The sequence below is a fragment of the Balaenoptera borealis genome (genome assembly GCF_965194805.1).
Source record: "Balaenoptera borealis genome assembly, chromosome: 17".
Classification (NCBI taxonomy): Eukaryota; Metazoa; Chordata; class Mammalia; order Artiodactyla; family Balaenopteridae; genus Balaenoptera; species Balaenoptera borealis.
Window position 1 is genome coordinate 11,436,410 of NC_138876.1, and position 26,668 is coordinate 11,463,077.

Below are 26,668 nucleotides of genomic sequence, written 5' to 3' on the forward strand. Positions count from 1 at the left end.
TGGGATCTTAGTTCCCAGACCAGGGATCGAACCTGCACCCCTTGCTTTGGAAGTGCGGAGTCTTAACCACCGGACTGCCAGGGAAGTCCCGAGAGAATACACTTCTGTTTAAGCCACCTGGTTTCTGGTAGTTTGTTATGGCACCCTAGGAAACTAACAGAGCTCACCTTATTTAATATCATATTTAAAGTGGCAACGTAAATCTTGCCTCTTAGTAGACATTCAAATGATTGTTTAATTGTTATTTAAACTAAACTAAAAACACCTAGAATGTCCCACTGCTTCCTTCACCCCAGTCACTTAAGTCCTGACCAGCCACAAAGGCTAAGTTGCTCTCACCCTTGGGAAACCTCCCATCAACACAGTCTTTTCTCCTCTGGATTATTAAGGCATTTTATTACTTATAATAATCTTAATCTTAGATATTCCGGTGAACCATAATGCATAGCTTGCCTTCTCGAAAGATTTCACAACACTTTGAAGCCTGGAAGAAACTCTATCTCAGTCGTGTAGTGTCACTTCTGTATGATCATTTCACGTTCAGCATGTAACATATTCATAACTACTTCCTACACTGTCCACATTTTCAAATGGTAGTGAGAAAAGGAAGGCTCAGATTAATGAAATCACTTGCCCCAGACATCAGGATAGGAAATGGCAGAGTTGGGATTTGCTCTTCCCACTTCGGCCTTTTAGAAAGACTTCACATCAGTAACCACTGACTTAAGTCCTCAACTGCCCTCGCTGTCACTGAAGAAGAAATCTGAGACTTCTGACCAGCACCAGGAGCTGAGCATACAGATATGTGGGACATGAAGACCCTGCCAGCCTAGAGAGCTAGAAACCAGAGCCAACAGCAAACACACACAAGAGTCCCTTGTAATCTCCTGACATGACGTCCAGTGTCTCCCAGCTTCCCATCGGATGGCTCACTCTGATCCAAATGCCCAAAATAGCAACTTAACTTTTAGTAAGTGCAGGCTGGGTTTCATTTGTAAACAGTAGCAGAAAAAAAATGACATTGAGGAAGCTACCAATAGATCATCTTTATCCTGTTTCTAGTCATTATTCTCTGATTCCTCCTTCCTTATTCCGGCAGACATAAGATTGGAGATGGGGACTTTCTTAATGAAAAGCAGGAATACCCAAGCTGTACAGAAAACACACAAAAGCTATCAATTTCTATCCTTCAAAAGTAATAAGACTATGTGCCAGAAAACATTCTGTAAACTTCTAAGAGCTACAGCAAGAGATATTGTCATTACTTTAGAAATAGGCACATGGCATTTCTTGATGACTTTTATAGAACCAATAGTGGTTTTTCCATTACCTTTATTTAATTAATTAATTATATTTTTTTATTATATAAGCTACAGATGTACAATATAGTGATACACAATTTTTATAGGTTATGCTCCATTTATAGTTATTATAAAATATTAGCTATATTCTCCCTGTTGTACAGTATATCCTTGTAGCTGATTTTATACACAATAGTTTGTAGTTCTTAATCCCCTACCTCTATCTTGCCACTCCCCCCTTCCCTCTCCCTACTGGTAATCACTAGTTTGTTCTCTACACCTGTGAGTCCGCTTCTTTTTTTGTTATATTCACTAGTTTGTTGTATTTTTTAGATTCCACATATAAGTGATGTCATACAGTACTTGCCTTTCTCTGTCTGACTTATTTCACTTAGCATAATACCCTCTAAGTCCATCCATGTTGCTGCAAATGGCAAGATTATTTAAAATCTATTTTTATTATGTCACTATTAGTTTTGTTAAAAGAGTGTCTTAGCCAGCTTGGGCTGCTATAACACAGTACCACAGACAGAGTGGCTCAAACAATAGACATATATTTTTCACAGTTCTGGAGGCTGGAACTCCAAGATCAAGGTGCTAGAAGATTTGGTTCCTGGTGAGAACATCTTCCTGGCTTACAGATGGCCTCCCTCTCATTGTATCATCACATCAGGGAGAAAGAGCGAGCTCTGGTCTCTTCCTCTTATTAAAAGGAAACTAATCCCAACATGAGGGCCCTGCCCTTATAACCTCATTTAAACCTAATTACCTCCCAAAGGCCCCACCTCTAAATACAATCACATTAAAGGTTAGGGTCTCCATATGTGAAGTTTGAGGCTGGGGACACAAACATTCAGTCCACAAAACATAGTATGTGATTTGAAACAATAACTTTTGCTCACCTAAGAAAATCCTAGGTATTCTATAACTTGAAGAGAAGATAATGCAGAATCTGTAATTCCGAATATTCACAGGAACATGAAATGTTTCATTATTCTAAAAGGCTTAAATATATTTTAAAAATCAATGTGGTGAGAACCCTATGTTATATTCCCGGCCCCAGCACTTAAACAATCGTGTGACTTTAAATAGGTCACTTAACCTCTTTGAAAGGGCAGCCAAATCTTGGGCACTTTGCAAGTATGTATAAATAATGATAGCAAAAGATTATAGCTCATTCAGTAAAATAGGAATACATGTGTCTCCAATGACATATATGAATAAATAAATGGGGAGAGACGAAAGCTCTGTGTTGCAGTAATATAATAAATATGGATGGGATGATAGAGTTTAAAATTATTCGATGATCATCACAGAAATAATTTGGGTGAGAAACATCGATGGATGCTAAAACTAAAGGATGGAAATGAGATGTAAAACAGAATTTTGCATAAACTCAAAGAATCACCTCGCAAGGTATCTATTAATTACAAAAGTAGTTATAAAGCAGAGAAAACTCGCCGATGCCAAGTGACCAATAATTAATGCCACCAGTAATGGAAAAGTTGGCATCCTGTGCCACTTGATGGAAGGCAGTGAGAACACAGCACCACTCCTGTGATATTCTAGCCAAAAATTCATGACCTGGGTCTAATCATGCGCAAACACTGGACAAACTCAAAAGGAAAGACATTCTATAAAATAATTGATTACTAATCTTCAAAAATGTCAAGGTCAAGAAAACCAAGAAAAGACTGAGCAACTTATGCAGGTTGAAGGAGATCAGAGATACACGACAACTGGGAACAACATGTAATACTAGATTGGATCCTTTTGCCATAAAGAATATTATTGGGACAACTGGTAAAATTTCATTGGGGTCTCTGAGTAAATGGAGACACAGCAATCCTTTGCACTAATCTTACAAAAATTTTTCTTTAGATTTGAAATTGTTTTCAATTAAAATTTTAAAAAAATAGAAAAAGATAACTTGAATTTTGGAAATAATTCTATTTTGTGACAGGAGGAAAACAAGTTCCAAATAGGATTTTGAACTGATAGATTTGAGATCAATTTGAGAAACTTCAGTTACCATTGTTCTTTTCCAGAATAGAGGAAGGTATTTTTTTTTCTTAATAGATTAATGCTAGTGCTTGAAAAAATATCTTAGAAACTTAAAATGATCTGTTGCTTTGATCTTCTAAATCGTAGTGTTATTTAGAGGAAGCTGGAAAGCAAATGAAATTTTATTCGATCATGTACATGGTGCATTTAATTATAGGCATTATTTAGGGGATACATGAAACATTCTGTTGGTATATTTTGTTTCTTCCATGATAAGAACAAGGGAATTGTTTTGTGCATGGGGGAGTGGATTTTTTTTTCCCCCAGAGGATAATGCATTTTAGAGGCTCTGTGTGTTTTAAGTGTTTCTCAGGGCTGATTAAAGCCTTGCACTTGGATTGGAAAGCTAGTGCTCATCTGTGTAATAAATGTCCTTTCACTGAATGAAAGAAAGACTTCTTCTTAAGTCAAAGTTAGAGTCATGACAGGATTACACAAGGACAGGTGGCAGAGTGTCTATGATTGGGGAAAAGTTAACAGGGAAAGGCTTGACATTTAGAGTTTAAGGGATATTTCCAGACTTACTGAAAATTAGATTTTCTTGTGCTTTAATCTATAAAATTAAATACTCCTTCTTTGAAATGTGTATATATTAATCTCCACTGTGTCCCAGTTACCTAGAGCAGCATCAACAAATAACTGATAAATGATTTGAAAACTGAATAAATGAATAACAATGGATGATTGGAATGAATGGTTATCTCCTCTTAGTGATTATCTGTTCTATGCTCTCATTCTGGACGCTACGGAGCAGAAATCAACAAACTACCACTCACAGGCCAAATTTGGTTTGCTGCCTATTTTTGTACATAAAGTTTTACTGGAACACAGCCATGCCCACCTATTTATCAATATGTATTGTCTATGGCTGCTTTCCTGGTGCAATAGCAGAGTTGAGTACTTACAACACAGACTGTACGAGCCATCACCCGTACAATGTTTACTATCTAACTCCTTACATACAAACATTTGCCGACTCCTATTCTAGAGAATGGTAAGTGCTTAGAATTTAAATGAGGGTAAAGCCCAAGAGATAGAGCCTGATAGGGTTTGCTCCTAGGATATGATTCATAATGATTACTTCAGCTTCTTAGAGGCCCTTGAAGACAACTTATAAGTAATAATCTTCCTGTTTGCTCTTCATATTCTGCATTAGGAAACCAGAATCCTCTCTGGGTATTACAAAATAAGGAACTGGAAACAGATAACTGCTGACAAAGGTGTTAGAAGGACTAGAAAGATAAAAATGAGATAGTCACAGGTTAGTAACTGCAGGAAACTAATAAAAAGAGAACTTGAACGGTTTCACTCGGAGCTCACCATTGCCTGCTACCAGCGTTGATGTTGTTGGAACCTAGCTGCCTGAGTGGGAGCCCAGGACTGCACATGCGCCAGCCAGCACAGTTGCTGCCACTGCTGGAGAGGCCACCAAAAGATGGGAAAAACATACTTTTTTTTCTTCACTCCTTCCAGACTCCCATGTGTGCCTCCCAACGGCATAAACTAACAAGAAGCCAGTTGGCAAGGGTGTCTGACAGATGTGGTTTATGAACTCCTAGCCCCAAGAGTAGAAAGGAGGGATAGGAACAGAGAATATGAGGATGAAGGACAACAGAGACTATTTGCCAAAGACTCATAGTATTTAACTAGCTTGATGGTCAAGTTCACCTTCTCATCAGAAGATCCTCTTCAGTAGTGGTCGTAGTAATGGTGAGAAGAGGTGCCATAACATGATGCAAGGAGAGGACAAAGTGTCTATAAAGTCAAAGAATTGATAAAGAATATAAGAGGATTTTATATACTTTGAAAACATATGGTGGGAAGAGAGGAACACTACTTGCAGAAGCTAGAGAGGTAAGCCTGGACAGGGGAAACATCACGAAGAACCCTATGCCTGATGTAAGAAGTGGCAGCACAAGCAACAGATAAACATCACTGTGGGATCTGACAAAGTTTTATCCATTCTAGGGATGACATTCTTCATTGGAGGAGTCAGATTCCAGATACCTAGGTCAAGGATTGGTGAAAGGAACCACAGGGAAGTTTCCATTTTTATGATGATTCAGATTGATTAGCCATGGCTGCCTTTAGATCTGAATTCTGAAGGATTCTCACCATCTCCAGGTTCATTGGGAAAGAGTGCCATGATGCCTGCCACCAGCACACTGTATCATATGTCTGCTACCATGATTGACAGTAATATGTATACCTGGGAATATTCTTTAATTTAGGAGATTCCAAAGACAGCAAAGGGATTTGTTGAGAATGAGTGCTATGACTAAGTAAGTCTTCAGTATATAGTTTTATAGGAAAAAAAAAACTGTCTGCAATAGATTCTCACATTAGTCTCCAATTGTTCTTAGTAAAAAAAAAAAATGGTGATAACATGAGTAAGTGTAGCTAAGGGAATAGGTTTTTGGCTGGTCTGACTCAGACATACTTCTGTGGGCTGCGCTGGTTCCATGGCTACTTGCCACAGTTAGATATGTTGCTTTAGAACATAAAAATTCTTCATACAGTGAACACTAATTTCAGTCCACAAAATCGTATGAGAAATAAATATACCTTTACTTCTTTATATATTAACTTAATTTCTATATTGTTTCAATTCCATATATAGTTGTAGATGGGAACACAAAACGAAATCAATTAAGATCATTGCCTCACATTTCCTCTGAGGTGGATTTGAGACTAACAGAGACCATGTAGTGTCTTATGGGGGCTGATCTTATCTGATATTTAATGAGTCTTCCATTGTTGCTGTGCTATCTACAAATCCTCTTTAGGTCTTGGGTGTACACAGTGAATTAACCGATTCGGCGCCATGCCGAGGTGTGGAAGATTTCTGGGAGGCTTTCAGGGGCTCTACACACACACACTCAGCTCTTTGCTTTCTCCTGGTCTCTTCTTGCCACCCTGGGGCCTCATCTGATCATCCTCACAGCTGTGCTTCCACACCCATCTTGGCCTTTCATCTGCTTTCACAGAGATGGTCAAGAAAATACAGAACCTCAGGGACCATCAACCTCTGCACTCTCATTAGTTCCCTCCAGCTCTTCTTCCCCTCCTTGGAAGCTGGGTAGTATTAACTCTGTGGGGTGGGGTGAGAGTAAGGGCAAAGGTAAGGAAGACCTTTAATTCAACAATATTCTCACTACGTTTGCTTCTGTGGTTACTCAAAAATAGCCTTTAATTATTGAACCTTATGTGTTAATGTAGGAACTGATGCAAAAAGCTGCAGGTCTGATGTCTGTATTTTCTCAGATCTCCCTGAGCATTCTCTCTTCTTTAGGAAATAGGTGTTTATTCTCTTATTTCCCACTTTGGTTCTCCTTCCACACACACACACACACAAGGAAATAAGTAAATGAATGACAGAGGCAGGTCCCACATTCTGTAGATGTGGAAGCAAATAAGCCAAATTGACCAAAAATTCACATAGCTGATTCATGGTAGAGTCAGTCAAGAACCAAGGCTTTCGACTGTGAGGTCAGGGCACTTACCTCCAGAGCTGTGCTTTTCCAAATGCGGTGAGCATGGAAAAAATGGGTCAAATGACTTGAACTGACATTTCGGAAAAGAAGATCTGCAAATAACCAGAAGTACATTATTAGCCATCAGGTTAATTAACTTTATTAGTCTCCATCGAAGTGAAAATAAAAACCACCATGTCATGCCACTCCATACTCACTAGTATGGCAAAAATCAAAAAGACTGTAAATACCAAATATTGCCAAGGATGTAGAACAACTGGAACTCTCATACACTGCTGGTAGGAACATGAGAACTCTTTGGCAGTATCATATAAATTTAAATATATACTTTCTATACGATCCACCATTTCTACTCCTAGATATTTATGCAAGAGAAATAAAAACATATGCCCACAAAAATAATATAAGGATGTTTATAACATCCTTATTCATAACAGCCCCAAACTTGAAACAATTATATGTCCATGAATAGGACAATGGATAAAAATTGTGATATACTCTGGAATACTATTCAAAGGAACAAACTACAGATACTATAGAAACATGACTGAATCTCAAAAATATGTGCAAATCACACACACACATACAGACACACTTACACATATACATTGTGTATAATTCCATTTATGTGGATCCCAAGAGCAGGAAAATATAACCTATGGTGATAGAAGTCAGAAAGGGGTTATCTCTGGACAGAGGTGGGGCACTAGGAAAAGACACGTGGAAACTTTCTCAGGTGACGAAAATGTTCCATATTTTGTTTTTGGTGGTGAGGGCCAGGTGTGTTCAGTTCAACTGAGTCAAATGAATAAATCGTACATCAGACTTAACATTTAGGATTTGTACATTTCACTTCGTATAAATTACACATACTGTAGTTAAAAACATATCAGAAATTAAGTAATAAGATAGTGTTGTTAAAAAATGTAAGGTTCTGCAGGAAAAAAGATGGCAGAGTAGAGAATGGACTTGAGGACACGGGGAGGGGGAAGAGTAAGCTGGGACGAAGTGAGAGAGTGGCATGGACATATATACACTACCAAACGTAAAATAGATAGCTAGTGGGAAGCAGCCGCATAGCACAGGGAGATCAGCTCGGTGCTTTGTGACCACCTAGAGGGGTAGGATAGGGAGGGTGGGAGGGAGACGCAAGAGGGAGGGGATACGGGGATAAATGTATACGTATAGCTGATCCACTTTGTTATACAGCAGAAACTAACACAACAATATAAAGCAATTATACTCTAATAAAGATGTTAAAAAATTTTTAAAAATGAACAAATCAACAACAACAAAAATGTAAGGTCCTGAAGCAAACTGGGAGAGACTTACAAATGGCTTCTTTAACGTGTCCAATCAGAGATTCTAATCAGATAAGTCTGAGCAGAGATGAGGAATCCGCCTGTTAATTAGCCTCCCCAGGTGATTCTGATGCAGGTGTTCAGAGGATCACACTTCGAGAACTACTACTACTCACTTTGCTGTCATGATACATTTTTTAACACTATTTTTAATGAGCTTTCCTTTGATTGCTAATTTTCCACTTCCACGTTTTTGGGTAACTTTTCTCCACATTTCAGCACTGATACTGGTTTAAAACAATCCTGTCTTGTAGTCTGAATATCTGGATTTGTTTCTCTGGCCTATTAATTAGGTTTGATTATGTGAACTCTCATAAAATACTGATATTTAAATCTCTTAATTAAAACACTAGTGGGAATCGGAGTTCCCTTTAAGGCAGAGATTTGCTTTCAGCTAGGAACCTATGTACATGTGCTACACATATTGTTTTTCCCTGCTTTTTTTGCTCTTCAGCTGGAAAGCATGAATAAGAAAACATTACCTTATAGGCACAATGACTGCCAAAGAATGTTGTTCTTAATAGGTGTTTGATAAATGGAGTTTGATAAATGGATGCTTGAATTGGAATGAATAGTTCAGGAAAAAGAAATAAATAAAGCAGCACTTTGAGAGAGACTGAGCTTGAAAAGATTTCACATAAATGAAGAAGACACTTGAGACTTTCTTTTATACCATGTATACCACTGTGTCTGCACAGTGTAGCTATTTTGTTTTCTCATTAAATCCCCATATGTACTTTGTAAAGTAGGTATATATTATCCCATTTTACAGATGAGGAAAGAGGCTTGAAGTGGTTTAGTGGCCAAGATCAACCAAATATTGCATTAGTCAGATTTTTTGAGTTTGTGAGGCAGAAATGAACAACCAAAACTATTTCAGAGGCTTATAACAACACACATTTACTTTTTGTGGATCAGCCTTGGCTTGTTTCATATGTCTGCATGGTCAGATATGGCTGAAAGAGCAGACTGAACAGAGCTTGGGAGAGGTCACAAGTCAACCACACCGGGGCTCTTAAATCTTTGCTAAGTCATCACACCTGCTCTCCTCCCACTGGCAATGAATGAGAATGTCTCAGCCTCTTAGAGGGAATGTAGACTGAACACCTAGTGTTATGGGCTGAATGTTTGTGTTCCTCTGAAATTCTTAAGTTGAATTATAATCTCTAGTGTGAGGGTATGGGGAGGTGAGGACTTCAGAAGGTAATTAGGTCATGAGGGTGGAGCCCTTATTGATGGGATTAGTGCCCTTATAAAAGAGACTCCAGAGAGCTCTCCTCACCCTCTTCATCTCCCAGATGAGGATACAAGGAGAAAACGGCAGTTTACAACCTGGAAGAGGGTCCTCACCAGAACCTGACCATGCTGGCACTGTGATCTCAGACTCTAGGTCCCAAAATATGAAAAATCATTCTCTGTTGTTTACAAGCTGCTCAGTCCATGATATGCTGTTATAGCAGCCTGAACTGGCTAAAACACTTAAAGAAAATACAATACAACCTACCAACAATGGTAACTGACAAAGCCAAAATTCAAATTCATATTTGTATGGTATTAAGGCCCTTTTTCCTTCCACTAAGATCATTCATTCACTCACTCATTCACTAATTTATTAATTCAATAATTATTTTTTGAGCTATTAGTAGCAGGTACTGGCTACTAAGAGGTAATTTGGCTCCAGAAAGAACTAATTGAATCCTCTCTCTCACTTATTAACTATGGAATAACTAAAATTATATTCTACCTCATAATGGGAGTGAAATTTTAAATATTTATCTTGAAAATAATGACATATGTACAAATTCCACTTGTGCAAGTGTGAGATCTTATATTCAAAGCCTGCTTCACATGGATCCCTGGAAGCTTTATTTATCTTTCTGACACTTTCTCTGGTTTATATGGATCCCAAAATTTTAGGATTCTGGAGATTAAGAACATGTTAACTAAGCAATTTTGGAAACTGATTTTATTTTGACATCTAAATATGTTAAACGAACCACCATCTACCAGAGCTACCATTTCACATCAAAAACAAAATAGGATGAACAACACATATAAAATTTTTCAGAATGCAGAAAAAAATTTTAAGAAGCAGCACGAAAATATATTTCACATACTGCCTTGCTTACAATTGTTTTCTTATTGCAAATTCTTCAGCTTGGAATGCTTCCTTTTATCATATTATTGTAAAAAATATTCACATAGGTATGATGATGCAGATTGAATTTAATTTCCTAGTACTGTTTCACTCAATTTGGAATATTATGGGAAAACTGAGAGAAGCCAAAAATATAACATCTTACTACCAACACTTCTCCCGTATACTGGTCCACAAAGAAAGCAGGTCCAATGTCTGGTGAGATTGCAAAAAAGTATGTGGGAGAGTGTTAGCATGTGGCCTAGATTCCCCAAAAATGCGCAGCCAGGAGTATGTCTGAGAGGTATGCTGGGATTTGAGAACATTTTGTCCCGGACTAAATTGATCTGAGGACAAGTGTATTAGAAGAGTATCCTGCTGAATTCAAGAGCTGAAGAAGTCACCAACTGGTGACAGTGGCTCAGATTGTCCTTAGAGCTGATTTATTTAATTCAAAATTTTTTATTGGGTGACTACTATGTGACATATAATAATTCTAGGCTCTGGGAATGTGACTGCACAAGACAAGAATCTGACCTTGTAGATTCTAGTGAAGGTGTTAATAGCCTCTGCTGAGCACCAGTGCTCGTATGTGACTTCTAAGACAGTTTTCTAATGATTCCGTGAAACACTGCAGCATAATACAACCATGATGTGGTCAACCTTCCTCTCCCTCTTCATTAATTTAGCAAAAGGCTAACTATTAGGCTATGGTAAGATGTTGCTAGTTTAAATCCTGCACTGTGACTTAATTGCATGTGACCAGCATAAAACTAACCCTGCTACTCATGTGTTAAGATCCTTCCCTTAGCAAAAAACACTGAACAAGGTTGATGAACAAGGCTCTGCAGGATCTGTCCTGTGACCAAACTTGCACAGTACCACTTAGCATGCTCCAGATACATTAGTCTTTTTTCCAGTTACTTCAACTCACCAAACATTTTCATGTTTCTGGATCACTGCCCATGTTCTTCTTTCTGTCTGCAATGCTTTTTCCTCCACTCTACACCTGGATAAACCCTATTCATCCTTTAGAGCTAAGCTAAATGCCACTGCTTTATTGCTGTCCTTCCTGACTCAATCTAAAATGAGATCCCCTTCCTCCAATTAGTTATTTTTTTACAGCATCGTCTATTTTTTTTTTTTTTTTCATTGTGCCCTGACTATAGGTAATGGGACTGAATTGAATTCTTTCCATGGAACACAGGCTCCTGGGTCTAATATAAAAAATTCCATATTAAAGAAAATTCAGCTTTGGATCATCAACATTAACTCACCATCAGCACTGTCATCATTATAATGACCAAAGCTAATATTACCAGAAGCTTTCTCCATGCCAGAAACTGGGACACATACATTAAGTGGATTATTTCAGTTAATCCCACAATGATCTTATAAAGTAAGTAGTATCACTATCCCCACTTTAAAAATAGGAAAACTGAGGTTCGGAGAATTTCATTAAGTTGTTCAATGCCTCAAAACTAGTAAGGGATGCAGCAAGGATTTGAAATCATGAGTCTGACACCAGCACCCGTGTTCTTTACTGTACTGACAGGTGGGTACTCAGCAGTCATGATGGAGACTCTGGGGTGTAGGTTTGACTTGTTCTTTAATCCCAAGTCTTTCTAAACAGGGAAACCGGGGCCCACCGATTGATTTATGGCTGGCCTTCTCTGGTTGGCTCAGCAACTGGAGAAGACTTAGGTCTACAAGAGAATTCATCTTTGAAAAAGTAGAATTGAAGCAAGAGAAGCAAGGCAAAAAATGACATGGTCAGGAGGCAATAGGTAAATACTCCCAACGATGGGGAAACCACAGACTCCAAAGCATCCCATTCCATCCTCTTACAGTGTGACCCTTGGGAAATTATTTCTTAGATAGAACCAGAATTTGTCTCCCTTTATTTTGTAGCCAGTGGCCATGAAAAGTGGTTTTCATCAGATTTCAGAGCAATCAAAATCTCTCTTTCTTAGTCTATCTTGAAGCTCCCATTGATGAAGAGAGTGTCCCTTTATTATTTCAATGTCAGTGATATTGGATTAATATTTAAATTGTTCAAAGCACTTTTCCCTGTATTCATGTATTTGATCCTCACAGTATTTACAGGGCAGGGCTTATTATCACCGCTTTTTAGATGAGAATACTGAAGACCCAAGATGGTTGATGCCTTGTACGAGTCAGTACAGCTAGTGAGCAGCAGAGTTAAGGCTCCCTCTCACTCCAAAATCATCCTGACCCTCCAAAGTGATCATTTTAAGGCTATTTCATCCTTATCTTATCTCTCTGGTTGCTTTTTGATACCTGGTGAGATATGCTCTGAATCTGATGGGATAGAGAGGCATTTGGGCTGGGGAGAGCAAGATTCTTCTCATCCACACAGCACTTACTATATATAAAACTGGCCTGGTTAGGCTGACAGGGCCAGGGTCATAGTTTCTCAGGAAAATGGCAGACTAATGGAAAAAAGGTCATAAATATCATCAAATACAAGGCCTGACATTTACCAAGGACAACGGTTTCATCATAAAAATCTCAGGCTTTTGGAGCCTTCAATTAAGCCCCCACAAGACATCCTGACTCCTTACCAAAGAGGAGGAAAGGAAAGAATAACAAAGTGTGTATATGTGTGTGGGATGGATGGGGGTGGGGAGTAGAGATGACAGATGAGGAGAGGAAGACCAAAGGGGACACTCCTGTGGTTTCAGGAGTAAACTGAGCTCCTAATTCTTTGTGACCAGTAGTAGGATTAAGAGTTCAGAAGGGCAGGTCAAACAAGGGCATAGGGTCAGGCTGGGTCTTGCAGGGATGTGACCCAGGAAATGCTGGCAGGCTGGGCCCTCATACCTCCCCCAGCAGGCCTCCAATTAGGATTTAATGGCCAAATGTGGAATGCATTAGGAGTTCTGAGCAGAAAGTCTGTGTTCAAAGGAGCCGGATCTTTCTAGCTAAGTAGAAAAACATTCCTCCATGGTCAGTTTCCTCCTGAGCCATGCTAATTCTGGGGACCTCGCTGACAGTGGTGCCTTGCAAAGATCATGTACAAGTGGCCTAGGCATAACCCCCGTTTTCCTTGAAGATGACACAAAGAATCAGCAGATCCACTGGCTCTACTCGGTATTGGGGGCAATGTGGGAAGTAGGAAGAATCATCTGACCTGGGATTCTTTGTGTTTGTGGATCTTGTAGATATGTATCCTACATACATAGGATACGTAGATAGAAAACGCATATACATCAGTAGTTATGGGTAGATGCAATATAGAGTTAAAATATTTGTATACTTCTGTGTGTGTGCCCGCTGTATGTATGTATGTATCTATCTATCTATCTATCTATATTTCTTGTTTAAAGTTTGCCTTTAAATGCTGTCTTGTCACAGAGGGGAATTCAAGCAACTGCCCAGGGTGTACTGTGCATGTGTGTGTATGAGTGTGTGCATGTGTGCACATGTATGTATGAGTATGTATGGGTGTACGTGTGTGTAAAAGAAAGAAGTGTGTAGTATACAAATGTGCATGTGCATGTATGTGAATCTGTGTATCCCTTACACCTCTGAGTGTGACTGAATATAGGCATTAGGGAAAATACGTTAGCATCTGTGAAAATGCTTCTGGAAGTGAGGATAACATAGCGGGTAAAAGATTAGCTCTGTGCCCATGAGTATGTGCAGTGGCATATTTTGCAAGTGTGAATGCATATACATATCAATGAATATCTCTGTGATGACAAATTTTGCTTTGCATGTGTTGCTTCATGTGAACATGAAAACATCGCATCATGTGCAGATACATGTAATATCTGTTGAAAGTGTATTTGGATGGGTATACATGGTACTTTTGCAGTCTGTATATTTGTGTGCAAGTATGCGATAATGTGTGAATACCTATGAATCAAACATAAACCTGGGTGTGCATATGTATGGTTATGTCTAATGAATGAATATATGTAAATTGTGGCTATGTGACTACATGAATATTTGCTTATATCTCTGGCAGGGCCTGAAGAGAAGGTGAGATTGTGGAAAATATGTCCAGTTTGGGGAACATGAGAGTATGTGTGGGTCTGTGCAGTGAGTGATAGGATGTGCCTATGCCTGTGTCTGTGGTTTTCCCCATCCTACAGCAGGTAAGCATGAGTATCTTAGACTTCAGCCAAAGCTGCTCCTGTTCTGGTCTAGTCCAGCTTCTCTTTTGGAGTTTGAATAAATGATATAAGAAAATATGTTCCATTTCTTCTAACAGTACTACATGGTGTTTGCACACACACACCCACACACACACCATACACTCTTTGGTATAAAGCAAGTGATCGAATAAATTTTATCTTGAGTATTTTAATGCTATCATATCAGCCCTGAATTTAGGGTGATCTCGGTCCTGGTTTTAGGACCGAAAGTCCCTCATCCTGAGACCTGCCCCCATCCTGTACAAACCTGGTCAGTTGGTAACAGATTGCAGAATAGGGAAACTGAGTCTGGACCATACCCAGGGAAGTGGCACAGAGCTATTATTTTGTTTCCCTTCACAGAGGAAAAAAAATTGACCTGCATCCTTCCATATAACTATATTTTCATGAGTGAAGTTACTTGCCTCTTAAGTACAGCATAAGCATAGAAATTTTCAGCTACCTGGATCTATTTGGAAATTGCATTGTGTCCCTTACAAGACGTGTGACTAATTTGGCTAATTTACTTAGGTTTCCTGAGTCTTGGCTTCCTCATCTGTAAAGCAAATGTAACAACTACTTCACAGGGTTATTTTATGGATTAAATGAGAACATATAGACACAAAGCACTAGTAACTGACTATATGTTGTAAATTCAATAAATGGTACACATCATTATCATTCACCCATTCCTATGACGTATTTATATATATTATATAGTACATATGTATATTACATATATTATACATATACAGGTATACATATGTCTATACATATACAGGTATACCTTGTTTTATTGCACTTTATTATACTTTGCAGATGTTGTGATTTTTACAAATTGAAGGTTTGTGGCAACCCTGCATTGAGCGAGTCTACTGGCACCATTTTTCCAACAGCATTTGATCACTTCTTGTCTTTCTGTCACATGTTGGTAATTCTTGCAATATTTCAAACCTTTTCTTTATTGTCATATGTTATAGTGATCCGTGATCTTTGATGTTACTACTACGGCTCACTACAGGCTCAGATGATGGTTAACACATTTTAACAAAAGAGTATTTTTAAATTAAGCTATGTACATTGTTTTTTAGACATAATGCTATTGCATATTTAAGAGACTACAGTATAGTGTATACATAACCTTTATATGCACTGGGAAACCAAACACTTCGTGTGATTTGCTTTATAGGATATTCGCTTTATTGCGGTGGTCTGGACCCGAACCTGTAGTATCTCCAAGGTATGCCCATTTATGTATATATATACACACACACACATATATGTGTGTGTGTATATATATATATATATATATATATATATTACAAAAGGGTGCTAGTTATATACTCCCAGCAATTTTAACGACAAGTCCTTGTCATCTTCCCAAAGCAATAGCTGTTCCTTGAGATCTCGCTGTGGGCTATGCAGCGGGCTGTGTGACAGTGGACACTACACAGAGCAAAGCAACCCTTTTATGGAAAGACTGCCTCTAAAGAATAGGGCAGGACAGGTGGCCAAGGAATGTTCTGGAACCTAAACCCAAGAGGGAGGGGGTGGCGGGTGCACAGCCAGTGCAGCCAGAACGATGTCTAATTCATGCAGCATGAAGCCGGGCACTGCTAAGGAGCTCAGTACCCGCGCCTAGAGCCTTGCTCTGTACTAGCACCGACAGGAGAGAAAGTGGGGTCCCTCCTGTCAAGGTGGTCACAAGGCTTTGGAAACACAGATGTTCACACAAATAATTATAATCCAAGGCCAAGGCGATGCTCTAATTAAAGCAAAGAAAGTGGAACGAACTAACCTCTTGAGCGTTGTTAAGAGGTATGTCAGAGCGAAGGCAGTAACAACTTAAATTTGCCTTATAGGATGGATTCACCAGGCAGAAAGTTGGGGTGTGTGTGTGTGTGTGCGTGTGCGTGTGCGCGCATGTAGGGTGCAGGAGACATCCTAGACAATGGGAATAATATAAACACACACAGAGTTTGGGGAAGGAGGAACCTCCCGCAGTGGCCAGAATATAAAATTCAGGATATCTGAAACCCCTTTCCAGACTGGACAGTCCTTGTGCATCAGACCTCGTCATGTGCTTCTCCCTGGTACTGCACAGCAGCCCATAGGCATTCAGTAAATGTTAGTTTAGTGGATGAAGGGATAACACAGAGAGCGGGCAAGTTATGAATGGTATATTTGCCCTGCTGAGGATTCTGCACTTTACCCTGGAAGTACTGGAAAACCACCAAAGAATTTTAAGGAGGAAAATGGTGTGATTCAAATTTATATTTTTAGTAGTGTCACTCTGGCCACAGCAGGGCATCGCTGGGTTGTCAGAGATATGGGGAGCAAAACCTGAGGCAGGGAGACTGGTTAGGAGATGCCTGAAGTGGTCCTGATACCACATGCTGTAGGCCTGGATGCAGACGGTGGCAGGAGCTCTGGAGATGAGGCAGCTGAGCAGCAGACGGGAATCTCAACAACCACTAATTCCTCAGCTCTCCATTCATATATGAACATTTCTCTCTTTTTCTCCAATCTAAGAGCACAATTCGAGATCTCTGAAAGAACTGTCATGCTTCTGAGCACACCTGATTCATTCACAGGATCACAGTAATGAGGTGCTATAGGGCACTGTAGGAAAAAATAAAACCACTTTTTTTTTTTGGCCATGTCGCACAGCATGCGGGATCTTAGTTCCCTGACCAGGGATCCAACCTGTGCCCCCCTGCAGTGGAAGCGCGGAGTCTTAACCACTGGACCGCCAGGGAAGTCCCAGAAAAAAAAATAAACAAAACAGTGGGTCTTGGTGCAGCGTATCTGAGTACTATTCCCAGTTCCCAGCTCTTCCACTTAGTAGCAGCCTGACTTTGCCCGAGTCCCTTATCCTGGTTTCTTGTTGTGTAAAATGGAAACAGTAATACTAGCATCATGGTGTTGTCGCGGATTTACTGAGGAAAATATACGTGAGAGTTTCTTTAAAATCTTCAAACGACTATGCAAACACCAGGTATTAATTATGCAGAGACTCTGGGTGCGGACTGACTTCAACAGTTACCAAGTGAAACAAAAGGCTGCCTTGATTTTCAGATCAGCTGGGTGGAGAGGTATTTTCTTTAAACCTTTATCCTCAGGACTCCTGAATTCTCTCCCTGTCTTCCCCAGGACAGCTTTATATCTACAGAATGCTCTCCCCCAGCATGCTGCTTTAAAAGAGAACAGGAATTAAGTCAGAAAACAAGCAGGCGGACTTCTCTACATCAGTGCTCTTTCTGGAGGGAGACATTTTCTGGAAGGGGCCCCTCTGGGCATCCTGAGGAGAAAGGCCTGGAGGCACACAGCCTATAAAATACCCCAGGCCAACACCTCTCTGTTTACTGCTCCTCTCACATGTGTATGACCCTTCATCACCCTTTGCACGCTTTATTTCAATTAACATTTCACAGTCCCTCTGTCCCCGTGTTTCTTCGACTATCCAAGCATGGACTTATTCTCATCTCAGTAGCTCAGGGAGCACTTGAAATCAGCAGACATATGTCCTTGATTAACAAGAAAGACAAAGGGTGGCGAGGGTCGTGGACACAGTTTAGATACATCAAGCATCTTAAACGCCTGAAAACAGAAAGGCTTTGTCCAGAGCCTTGGGTTTTCGTTTAATTGTGAGTAGATGGTACACAGGCATGACATGACACAGCCAGCTCACTGTCATTGGGAGAAGTGGAGGGGCAGAGAGTCAGCATCACAGAAACCTACTGTTTGGGTGAGACTGTCAAACCATCCAGTACAGCAGCTATGAAGTGCCTTTTTTCAACACACGCTTGTAGAAACCTGTCTGTTAATTCCAGAAACTTTACTATTTGCTGGGCCCATAATAATGAAGGCTTGGTCCCCAGTCTCCAAGAGGGGGGGGACAGGTAAATTTATTCATTTCATTTCTTCCTTCATTCATTTATTCATTCCATAAACATTCATGTGACACTTAATATGTAACAAGCACTACGGTAGATGATAAGGATAAAATAATAAAATGTGGACTCTGTGCTCACAGAACTAACAGTCAAATGGGAGAGACAGACACTTTAAAATAGTAATACAAGAAATACGCCTCTAAAATGACAAACTATGGTAAATCTATGAAGGAAAGGGGACCCTCATCTAGTCTTTAGGATCAGGAAACGCCTTTTTTTAGGAAGTAATACTTGGGCTAAGATATGAAGAATGAGTGAAAGTCAACTAGCCAATAGGGTGAGGGTTAGGAAAAGTATTCCAGGTAGAGGGAACAGACTGAGTAAAGGCTCTGGAGTCAGGAGGAAATGAGAAGAGGTCAGTGTGGCTGGAGTTTGAGGAATAAGAAGAAAGTAGAGTGAGATAAGCCTGGAGGAGACTCAGAAGTCATGCTGAGATTTTGTTAGCTACCTCAAGAACAGTGGGAGGACATTAAAAGACGGTAAGCTAGCGGACATGAGACTATATTTGCCATGTGAGATTACTCTGTGTGCATACAGATCAGAGGGGGCAAAGGTGGACACATTTTTCTTGGTGTAGGAGGGTTTTGATATATTATAGTTCAAGCCAGAGGTGGCAGTGGTTGGACCATGGTAGAGACCATGGATATGGACACGGCTCACCCAGCTGGAAAGAACGAATACAATGTAAAATGACAGGTGCTACAGTAAAGATGAGCTCCCAGTTCTCAAAGTGCTCCAGGGAGGGTGGTTACAGATGAGGGGAACAAAGCTCACAAAACAGTGATTTGCCTAAGATCACCCAGCCAGTGGGTTGTAAAAGTCACTGTTTCATCTGCTCATTCCTGTTTGTCTGCCTCCCAGCCCTCTGTGCAATTTAACCACAACTCTGCTGTTCACTGCCCTTCCAGCGCCAGCCTTTCTTGACCACAACAATCCACCTCTTCTCAGGGCTCTTGAGTGGCACTGAGAGCCCTGACTGACCCACAAAGTCTGAAACACATCTTTCTCACAACCCCTGGGTCCATGTGAGGCTCAGGTGAAAATGAAGAGAATCAACGTATTCTTGGGACTAAGCTGATCTACCCTGTGAGGACTAAAGCAGTGGGAAACGAAACAAAACAAAACAAAAAAACCTTTCAGATCGCACAATAGAAAGCAATAGCTGAGGAAACAATTTCAAGCATTTCCCAGGACAACATACACTGAGACTTCATTCAGCCATTGCTCCAAAGGCACCACCAGTGCCAGGTGCCAGGCAGTGTGCTTTGGGCATGCATTTTCCTTGAATCTTAATAAGCTTCTCTATGAGGTAGGTATGATTAGTTTCAATTTTTTTCAAAGAGAAAAACTGAGCATTTCTCTCTTCCACTAGGTCATAAATCCATGAAGGCATGGATGTGATCCCTGTGTTCATCCCAGAGAAATATTATCTCTAGCACAAAATAGGTGCTCAATTTATAGTTTTGAATAAATGAATAAGAATAGGCCAAGTAAATAAACTGCTCAAGACTATAAAGCTCTTAAGTGAGGGTAGGAAAGAGGGTGCTGGGATTCACACCTAGGTCTGTTTGACCCCAAACTCCACAGTCCTTCCATTATACTACACTATCTCATACTAGAGGCAGTGAGAGACCCACTGGAATATCTAGTCCCAGCCCTCCTTAGTTTACTGTGATGAAATTGAGACCCAGACAGGAAGTGTCTTATTCAAGGTGTCCTAGGACACTAATACCAGATCTGGCCTGACAAGCCAGGCCTCCTGGCTCTAGTCTCCTTGTCCTTTCTTGCACCCGACCTCTTAGGAAAGATGGAGAAGGCCAGGAGGTACTCTAATCATGAGCAAAACTCCCAAAGTCAGACAGACACAAGCTACAATCCAAGCATCTCTCTTTTGAAGTCTGTGATCTTGGACAGGATGTTTCTTAAGACTCAAGTTTCTAATCTGTATAATTGGATTCATTAATAAGACTTTACACCAAATAAATCTCTTGTGAAAATTCTATGAGATAATCTAATCTACAGAAAGCACTCAGTAAATGCTAGCAACCTTTTGTTTATGGTTAAAATGGTATAATTACTTTTCCAAGCCTTGGTTTTCCCAAATGATAATTGGAGATAATAATAGTACCTACCTCAAAGTTGTTTTTATGAAGATCAGATGACATTGTAGTGCTTAAAATGGTACCTGGAAAATAGCAAGCACCAAATAAATGTAAGTTACTATTATTATTATTACTATTACTATTATGATGACGATGATAATGATTATATTTCTCTTGGCATTTCAGCAATAGACACCTTAGAGTGAGTGGGCAGTGTTCTGAGTGACATAAACCAGAGATTTGTCCTTCTGTTCAGGTGGAAATGCTGAGAAGCATGGGAGAGTATCAGTCTCTCACCAGGCCAGACCTCCATCAGCCCAAGTAACTATTGACACAAATCCTCCTTCAGAAGGAGCCATAAGAAATCAGGTTCTAACAATGCTCAGATCAGAAAGGGTGTGGGTCCTGGCTTATAAACCTTGGTATCTTTTACATTTTGCTTCTTTAGGGGTTTTTCTTTCCTTACATTTTCCCTTATCATGATGATTTAGCCTCTTTTTGAAAATGGCAGCCTGCTCAGCAGTGTCCAAGGACTTGTTTCAATCCTGTGACTAAACACTTAAGGAAAGCCTTGTGTGCTTTCTTAGTATCTGACAGTCATCTTAGTATAATAAACATAATAGCTACTGTTTCCGAAATGCCCTGTGGATATGAGGCATTTTACTTAGTATGATGGTTGATTTTATGTGTCAACTTGACTGGGCCATGGGGTGTCTGGCTACTTGGTCATACATTACTCTGGGTGTTTCTGTGAGAGTGTTTCTGGATGAGATTAACTTTGAAATCAGTACACTGAGCAGAGCAGACTGCCCTCCCTAATATGGGTGGGCCTCATTCAATCAGTGAAGGTCTGAATAAAACAAAAAAGCTGACCCTCCCCTGAGTGAGAGGGGATTCTCCCTGCCTGTCTGTCTTTGAACTGGGATATTGGTTTTTTCCCTGCCTTTGGACTCAAAACTGAAACACTGGGACTTCCTAGCTCTTGGACCTGCCGATCCTTGGACAGAATCTCCCATCAGTTCTCCAGGTTCTCAGATCTTTGAACCCAGACTGGAACTTTCATCATCAGCTCTCCGAGGTCTCCACCTTCCAGCTCACCCTGCAGATCATTAAATTTTTTTCCTGAGATAGCTCTAACTACCTAATGGGCCATTTTTCCAAAGCACAGAGTGCCTCCTCCTGGTTTTTGTTCTGAATTCCTCTCAGGGTGTACTGTCAGTCAGCAGTTGCAAGGGCTAATGATTTCATCCTTGTAAAACTGGACGGTGAGCAACATTCTTTGCTTTACACATGATTGATTCAATCCTTGGCCATGGGCAACTGATGGGGTGATTTATTAGACCTTCAGCCCTTTCTCCTCCCCAGAGATTAAGGGGATGAGACTGAAAGTTTTCAACCCTCTGAACATCTGGTCGTTTCCTCTGGTGACCAGCTCCCCCATCCTTAGTTGAACTAGGGTGACTTTTGAATCACCTCATTAACATAACACAAGACACCTTTATTGCTCTCACCACCTAGGAAATTCCAAAGGTTTTAGCAGCTCTGGTTCCAGAAGCAGGGGTGGAGACCACATATATATTTCTTATTATAAGGCACAATATCACACACTCCAAAGTAGTGTTGTTTTGTTTCTGATGAGGGTTCATGCTTTACTCTGTTCTACAAAGTGGAGAGACCAGGAGTGTTATGTCAAATGATCTCCCTACAAATGGAAGGAAATGGGAGAAGCATCTTCCCCCAAACGTCTCAAATGCACATCTGGAACACACATTAAGTAATTCTGTCTTCATTCCAGTATTAGTCGTGTGTATACAAATTGCTTCCCAACATAGATCATGAGCTGCTATAAGGCAGAAGATTATTAATTGCCCCAGCGCATCCAGGCATGGTACACAACTAGCAGACAGCATTACATAATGTAGAGCACTCGACCCTGGAGTCAAATGCAAGGATTTGCATCTGATCTCTCCCATTTACTAGATTTCTAATTTTGATCTGCTTAATCTGTCCAGACTTCAGTTTTCTCACCTGGGGAGTAAGATTATATATTTTCTGAGCTGCTCTGAGTACCAAGTGACACCACCTTCTGTAAAATGTCTGGAACATAGTAATTGTTAATTTAATATCAGTTCCCTTTTGCTCTTTCTCTTCCATTTCAAAAAATACTTCCTCATGTGGAGGTCTCCTGCTGTTAAATAGCTAAGCCACGGTCTCCTCACCGTGGTTCTAAAATTTGTCAAGCCAAGTAAAAAGAGGAATGTGTAAAGCTCTTAGCAAAGTGCCTGGTACAACAACAGGGAGCAGGAAAATTCTTTGCGGTAATAGTGGTTAGATACTGAGGTTTTGTTGTTGTTGCCCTGGTGCTTGTTATTAGTCTAGAGAATAGGGGGGAAAGCTGTTTGCCTAAAAGAGCCTCATGTCTGTAGACCTTAACATTCAGTTAATCCAAAGCAGTATGAGTGATTTTGCCTGTAAGGTACAGAGTACACGCCCCTTTAATCACATCTGCTTCTTAATGTCCTAATGGGCAGACTATCTGGGATCATTAATGTCTGCAATGTATTTTATGTTCATGTTAGGAGAGGCCAAATGTGAGTGCATTTTTAACAAACTCAATCAACAAATATAATCATATCCACTCCAGAAATGTCCAAGCCATTTTCCTGTTAAAAAACGATAAAACAGAATGTCATGCCTCAGAGAGTCAGAAGGTAAAAATTTGGGCTGCTGTCTCATTAGCAAAAGAGAAGGTTGTGCATTTACAGTTCATGACTTGCAAAGAAACTTTCTCCTGCAGAAACATGTAGCAAAAAAGTCACCTCAACTTTTGGAGCAATTGAAATATAAATGCAGACTCATATTTTTATACTTTGGGGAGATAGAGGAAGCCCACAATGTAAAAACATGATCCTTTTAGACAAAGTATATAAAATGGAAGAGGAATTTCTCCTGAGAGCATTTAGGCTGATGGCTTTTCCAAATACTCTATAGCAAAGGCTGGCAATGCATTTGACCAGCAGATCTTTAAAAGATCAAGATGATTCCACAAAGTGTATTTATATCAATTTAGGATGTAAAAGCCAGTTTGGGAGACAAAGCTAAACTATATTGATGGTTCAGGGGAAAAATATACTTGGCTCTTTGAAGTCAGAATTCTCCAGAAAATATTGGCTATGAAATCATTCCACTGGGCATGGCCAACTGACAACAATGTTGATAATACAGGTCAAAATCCCCAATCACAATTCAAAATTCAAAAGGTTGTGAAAACAAAGTATTTTTGTAATTTAATGCAGACTCTTTTGATAACTAAATCTGACTTGAGGCTACTTATAATATTTCTTACTCTCACTTAAGAGTGAATCTTTATGCATTTCACTGAAGAAAAATTAACATATTTGGTTACAGAGAGCTGCCCCAGATCCCTCTGGGATAGTTAAAACAAACACACACACACACACACACACACACACAAATTTGAATTATATTACCTTCCTAAACAATTCACAATCTCTGAATTCAAAGAAAAATCTGGTCCTATGGGCTTCAGATAAAGAACTGTGGTCCTGAAACAACATCTGTTCATGTGTGCTCATATGGTATGTGTTCAAAAATTGGTTATTTTCTTATTGTGTAGATTACCTTGTTTAATACTCACAGCCAGCCATTTGAAGTTGTTAGTTATTTAGCCCCACTTGCACATGTGGAAACTGGGGCTCAGAGCTCATAAACAACCTCTAAAAAGAGATTCTTAGTTCAAATGCCATGTTCTTTACCTTTATCTCCTATTGCATACATGCCTTTTAGAGGCACTATATGAAACCCAACTTAAGAAATAACTTTCTTCGGATATACGCCCAGGAGAGAGATTGCTGGATCATATGGTAGTTCTATTTTTGGTTTTTAAGGAACCTCCATACTGATCTCCACAGTGGCTGTACCACTTTACATTCCTACCAACAGTGTAGGAGGGTTCCCTTTTCTCCACACCCTCTCCAGCATTTGTTGTTTGTAGATTTTTTTGATGATGGCCATTCCGACCAGTGTGAAGTGATACCTCATTGTAGTTTTGATTTGCATTTCTCTAAGAATTAGTGTTGTTGAGCAGCTTTTCATGTGCCTCTTGGTCATCTGTATATCTTCTTTGGAGAAATGTCTATTTAGATCTTCCATCCATTTTTTTGATTGGGTTGTTTTTTTGATATTGAGCTGCATGAGCTATTTGTATACTTTGGAGATTAATCCCTTGTCGGTCGCTTCATTTGCAAATATTTTCTCCCATTCTGTGGGTTGTCTTTTCATTTTGTTTATGGACATCATTGCTGTGCAAAAGCTTTTAAGTTTAGTTAGATCCCATTTGTTTTTGTTTTTATTTTCATTACTCGAGGAGATGGATCAAAAGAGATCTTGCTGAGACTTACTACCCTTATTAGAAAAGATACATGTATCCCAGTGTTCACAGCAGCACCACTGACAATAGCCAGGACATGGAAGCAACCTAAATGTTCATCAATGGAGGAATGGATAAAGAGGATGTGGTACATATATACAGCAGAATATTACTCAGCCATAAAAAGGAAAAAAAATTGGGTCATCTGTAGAGACATGGATGAATCCAGAGACTGTCATACAGAGTGAAGTAAGTCAGAAAGAGAAAAACAAATATCGTATATTAACGCATGTATGTGGAACCTAGAAAAATGGTACAGATGAGCCGGTTTGCAGGGCAGAAGTTGAGACACAGATGTAGAGAACAAATGTATGGACACCAAGGGGGGAAAGTGGCGGGGGGTGGGGGTGGTGGGATGAAGTGGGAGATTGGGATTGACATGTACACACTGATGTGTATAAAATGGATGACTAATAAGAACCTGCTGTATAAAAAAATAAATAAAATTCTAAAAAAAAAAATGAAATAATGCCATTTGCAGCAACACGTATGGACCTGGAGATTGTCATACTGAGGGACGTAAGTCAGACAGAGAAAGACAAATATCATATGATATTGCTTATATGTGGAATCTAAAAAAATGGTACAAATGAACCTATTTACAAAACAGAAATAGAGTCACAGATGTAGAAAACAAACTTATGGTTACCAAGGGGGAAGTGGGAGAGGAATAAATTGGGAGATTGGGATTGACATATACACACTACTATATATAATATAGATAACTGATAAGAACCTACCGTATAGCACTGGGAACTCTACTCAGTACTCTGCAATGCCCTATATGGGAATAGAATCTAAAAATGAGGGGATATATGTATAACAGATTCACTTTGCTGTACAGCAGAAACACAACACTGTAAATCAACTATACTCCAGTAAAAAATTAATTTAAAAAAAAGAAATAACCTTCTTCCCTTTCTCTTTCCCTGAACTGTTAGTCTTACCTGTATCAGTCTTTTTTTGTTTTTTGTTTTTTTGTTTTAGCTGCAGCTACTAAAGATTTGCAATCAGTAAAGGGTTATTTAAAAATGAAAGCTGGTGCCTGGGGCTTAAAACTAGGCAGTGGTGTGGTGGGTAACTGGCTAACTTTGGTGAGGTTGGGGAGACCCTGATTTCCAGTGCTTGTTAATTTCTGGGATGTAAATGCTCCTCCTATGGCCAATTTCAAGCTACCAAGATGTTAACAACTGGCTCACAAAATTCCTTGATATTTAAGAGTTACAGTATATTTATACAGATTAGCGTTTGTATATCTGGTTTCTGCTTATTCCTTTCTTCAACCATATAAGGCTTCTTGACTTCCCAGGTATTATCCAAGTAGACCCCTCTGGAAATCCAAAACTATATAAACCCTGTTTGATGACCAGCAGGGAGACTGTCCTGGGCTCTCACGCCCACCTTTAATTTCCCAGTTCATGCCATTGGACGGACTGTACCTATCTGCATGCCCTCTGGGGGCATCATGATTTAGTTCCTCCTAGGAGAAAAGCAGTAGGGCAGCCTTATCATCAGGTGAGTTCTCTTACTACTGGCCTTGCCATTCCTAGTTGAATTACCCTATCTGCCCTTTGGGGGAAATATAGGAGACATTATAGAAGCAAGGCAAAGTATAAACACATGTTGCCCTCCCCTCTCCC

The 26,668-nt window shown here is 39.8% G+C and overlaps 1 protein-coding gene across 21 annotated transcripts in view; it reads right to left on the reverse strand.

The window, feature by feature from the left end:
• The window catches only part of LOC309614571 (uncharacterized protein), a gene marked incomplete at its 5' end in the record, with an annotated part of 295,377 nt that overhangs the window by 259,103 nt on the left and 9,606 nt on the right, over positions 1-26,668 (reverse strand). For 17 of the 21 annotated variants that reach the window (XR_014236263.1, XR_014236264.1, XR_014236265.1 and 14 more), the window contains 2 exons: positions 6,869-6,951; positions 20,609-20,661. Coding sequence is in view for 3 of the 21 variants with exons in the window: in XM_082363169.1 (XP_082219295.1) it covers positions 6,869-6,951 (83 nt within the window). The remainder of the gene's footprint in view (positions 1-6,868; positions 6,952-20,608; positions 20,662-26,668) is intronic. The other 4 variants (XR_014236271.1, XM_082363169.1, XM_082363168.1 and 1 more) reach the window with 1 other exon arrangement.